We start from the raw sequence: 4,286 nt of genomic DNA, 5'->3' as shown, positions 1-4,286 counted from the left end.
ACAGCAAAGTGAGCCCTGATTCAGCAGGTGCTGTTGGCTTGGATCAAACCCTCAGCTGACCTGGCAGGCATTACTGTCTTGTCACCCAGCTCAGCTTGAGAAGAGAAGAGGAGTTGGGTAGCTTGGCTCAGCCAGCGGGACCTCTGGTGTCTTTGGCGGTTAACAGCAGTTGCAGTGTTTTCCTCCACACCTTCCCACCCCCCTCCCACTTTGTAGATGTCTGTGTTTTCCCTAGGAAATTTGATACTTGTATTTTCAAGGAAAGAACCTCTTTTTCTTCATTCTGCCTTTCAAAAACAGTGTGTGTCTTATTTGGGTTGTGTTGTATGCAAGAAAATACAGTATGCTGCAGCATTTTCAAGGCAGGGGCAGTCTTATTTTAATCTCTGATTAGTTCTGAAAAGTCATGTTTTTATGTAAATGTTCATAAAGTAGAATTGTGGTGTTTTTTTAAATACATCTTGTAAATATATATGTAATCTTTATTGTAGACATGGCAAATATGTACACCCTTCTTCGAGCTGTGTCAAGTGGTTTACCTCATATGATTCAGGAACTACAAAACCATATCCATGATGAGGGCCTTAGAGCAACCAGCAATCTTTCTCAGGAAAATGTGAGTTATTTAAGTAGCTAAATTAACCTATCTGATCCTTTAATTAGGAATGAACTTTTTTTCTGTAGCCTGCTTTAATGCCTGTAAACCAGAAATTGTAATAGAGATATCAATTGTAATAGAGATAGCACTGTCATTATCTTGATTACAAAATGCTTTTTCATTAATCCCGTTTATATGAAAAAGATTTCAGTATGTTGTACACAAACTGTGGCTTCTGACAAGCAGTCTTAGCTATACAGTGCTTTGGTTCATAGAAGCTAAACTTCTGGAATTTCTTCTGGTTGAACCAAATTGAGGTTTTTGTCTGACTTTGTAAAGTCAGCATGACAAAAAACGTTCCGTCAGTGAGTATATTAAAAGGTATGTTTTTGTTCAGTTTTGGTCTGGTCAGCAGCCAGTTCACTGTTTGGGGTATATTAGGAACCAAGAATATTACTTAGTTTAATGATACGTTATTTATTTGGAAACATGAGCATCCTGTGCTGGTTTCAGTGTAGCATTTTTTTATTAGTTGCTTCACAATTGTATGCTAGCATCAGAATTTCTGAGACTACTTTCTACTCAAGTGTTCTATTAAGGGTTTTTTTTTTCCTTAAACCTGATTTAATTTGTTCAGGTTTCATTGAATTGCTTACATTATAATTCCACTTACGGAATGCGCCTTTGGCACTTCTGTTCTATTAAAGCAGGACTTGCACCTGTATTTCTCTATGCTAGTGATGCTCAACCTTTTTGTGTTGAGGGCTAGATGGGCAGTGCCCAGTCCCTCTGTGGGCCAGATCCAGCTGCTGGACCCAGTCTGGTACCCAGTTCCTTCCTGTTTTTTATCATCATTTGAGGAAAATATGGTAAATATGGTTTACCGTATTTTCTCACATATAACAATTTTCCAGACATCAACTTCTGGAAATTGGAGTGCCCATGTTAAGTGAGGAAATATAGTAATAACAGCTTCTGCACCATGTGCCTTGCCAGGGGAAAGAGGAAGTAATGCTGCATGTGTTGCACAGGGGCAGCATAGTGAGCACATGGGGTTCCCTACCTGCTGGCTGTGTAACTCCTGAATAAGTAGAACTTTTAAGTGTTTAAGTTGTACGTGGTGGGTCCCTATCCAGCCACACAAAGTGGGGCAGCCTGGCCCTGTTTCAGCCGCATGGGGACAAGGGATCTAGCCTAGCCCTGTAGGAGGGCGGGGGTGTTGCCCAGCCCTGCGAGGGTAGAAGAAGGTAGGGCCACACAGGGGAATGTGGCACGGCCTGGCTGCATGGGGAGAAGAGGGAGTAGCCCAACCCAATCCAGCTGTGCCAGGAAAGGTGGCTTGGACTGGTCCTAATTTGGCCATGTGGGGGTGAGGGTTGTGACCTGGCTTTGATCTGCCGTACTGAGTTTGGGATTTTGGCAGCAGGGATGGGTGGTGACAGTATTAACTGCCACTTCTCTCCTGCTGCCAAATTTCCCAACTTTTGGGGAGCCCTGTGGGCCAGATGCTAAGGCTCTGCAGGCTACGTTTGGCCTGGGGGCTGTTCTATACACACATTTGGACCCAGGGGCCCATTTGGCCCTACTCTGTACATACATTTGTACTACACTTTTCTCAACTTGACATCTTGATCTGATGGAGGACAGTTCCTGCAGTCCTTTAATTAGAACTCCTGGTCCATATTTCTCAGATCTTGTCATTACAGGGAATTATTACTCTGTAAAGGGGTCTAGGTTGTAGCCTTGTTGATCTGAAGGACATAGGCAGACAAGGTTCTTTGGATAAATCTGATATCTTTTCTTAGACCAACTCAAATAGTTGGAAAAATTCTTCTTTCAAGCTTTGCAAAGATTTTTTCCAACTATTTTGAATTGGTCTAATAACAGATTTCAGATTTACCCAAAGAACCTTGTTTACTCTGTAAAAGCATACTGTGGCTTACTGTACAGTAATTTCCTCATGTATATAAAATCAAAAGATTCATGCAGGTGTTTTGCACTCCCACAAGAGTCAATACGCAGATACAAACTTCAAGAAGACATAAAAGTTGCTTCCTTTAGTAACTGTTGTACCTCATGAATTTTGCATTTGACATCACGTTAAACTTTTCTGAAAGTACTGTATAGGAATTTGAGAGTATAGAGGAAACATTTGGATAGTTGAGAACCTCGTAGGTACTTAAACTTAATTTTGGAAATGTGTTGAATGGGGAGGGGAGCTTAAGAACATCTCATTTCCAAAACATGCTCAAAAAGCAGCAGTTTTACAGGGTGCATATCTTTAGATTGAAATAGCACTCTTAAGACCTAGTTATTAGTAGTTTTTTTAAATAGTGGAGAAACTTGTAAAAATGTGTATACATATAAACATTTCTATATAAATATTGCATTTTCAGTTGTATGCTTTCTGTATTTTATACCTTCTAGATGCCAACTCAGTTTGTGGAGTCAGTTTTGGAAGTACACAGTAAATTTGTTCAGCTCATCAACACTGTTCTGAATGGTGATCAACATTTTATGAGTGCCCTTGATAAGGTAACATTGCATAGTGAAACAAAAACAATACACTCCAAAATGTATCATCCTTTTTTTCATCTGAGTGTAATAGAGTTTGTTTAGTAATAAAATACCACACTTAAACCTCAGATCGATGGAGTTCTAGTTGCATTAAAACAAAACAAAAAAATCCAGAAATTTAAGTACTCACAAAAAGGTATGTATGAAGGAAAACATTATTTTAACCAGCCTTTAGTGGGTTGGGGATTACTCAGCTCAGTCCCTTATTTTCCTGGGCACTCTTACCTCACAGGAAACACCACAAACATAAATCTTCAAATCAGTGAACAAACATAAGCCAGGGATAACTTGCAATCCTGGGCCTTCTTCCAGACCCTGATAAGGTGACTCTGGCTCTTTGCTGCTCTCTCAGCACCACAGCCTTCCTTCTCTCCCTCTGGACTGAGTTCCCTCGTGTGATACTTCTGCTTCCAGCTTCACAGCCCTTGATTCTTTTCCCAGACCCAGAGAAAATGCCCTGGCCCAGTTTTGCAGCCACTGGCCTGACAACTCTCCCTCCCTGTCCCTATTCTTGTACCTCTCCCTCTGGGAGCTTTTTAACTCCATCCAGTTATCATGGTCAGCTAGCCCAGTCCCTTGAGGCAGGCTTGCAATTACTCTGTGTCTGTTTTCAGCTGTGTAGCCCCCGAGGCATGCAGCCTGCTACACAGCCATTATTGTTAAAACTCAGACTGTAAAAGGGACTTTCTCCTCATCAAATACGTTTTTGCAGATTTTAAAATGAAAATGGGCCACACATCTTTAACTCATGTTAATAAGACATAACTAAAAATAATGCATTCTCTAGACATACAAAAATCTAGAACTCTTCGTTCCAAAATTATACCTTTTATTAGACCAACTGGAAAATCACAACTCCATCTACTAAGCAACTTCTAAGTAAGATCATAGTTACTTTTATTCTTGGTAATAATGAATTAAACTCTGATCACGGAAGTTGTCATGTACATTGTGAACTTACATTAATTTCGTTAGCTGGAGGTTATTTTATTATTTAGATTTTTCCTGAAAGTGTCTCCTATTTTCAGTTGATCATCGTGGTGATGGCCCTGTTGTGCTTACTTAACCTTTACAGTAGAGAACTGTTTTTCGAATCAAATAAGCATCTTTT

The 4,286-nt window shown here is 40.2% G+C and overlaps 1 protein-coding gene across 3 annotated transcripts in view; it reads left to right on the top strand.

The window, feature by feature from the left end:
- Positions 1-4,286, top strand: part of CUL2 (cullin 2) — an 82,062-nt gene that overhangs the window by 49,996 nt on the left and 27,780 nt on the right. For all 3 annotated transcript variants that reach the window (XR_003091979.1, XM_014526207.2, XM_006036574.2), the window contains exons 10-11: positions 492-616; positions 3,026-3,133. Coding sequence is in view for 2 of the 3 variants with exons in the window: in XM_014526207.2 (XP_014381693.1) it covers positions 492-616; positions 3,026-3,133 (233 nt within the window). In the remaining variant the exon portion in view is untranslated. The remainder of the gene's footprint in view (positions 1-491; positions 617-3,025; positions 3,134-4,286) is intronic.

The sequence above is a fragment of the Alligator sinensis genome, unplaced genomic scaffold (assembly GCF_000455745.1).
Source record: "Alligator sinensis unplaced genomic scaffold, ASM45574v1 scaffold1316_1, whole genome shotgun sequence".
Classification (NCBI taxonomy): Eukaryota; Metazoa; Chordata; order Crocodylia; family Alligatoridae; genus Alligator; species Alligator sinensis.
Note: the sequence above shows the minus strand (reverse complement) of the source record. Positions and strands in the feature narration are given on the sequence as shown.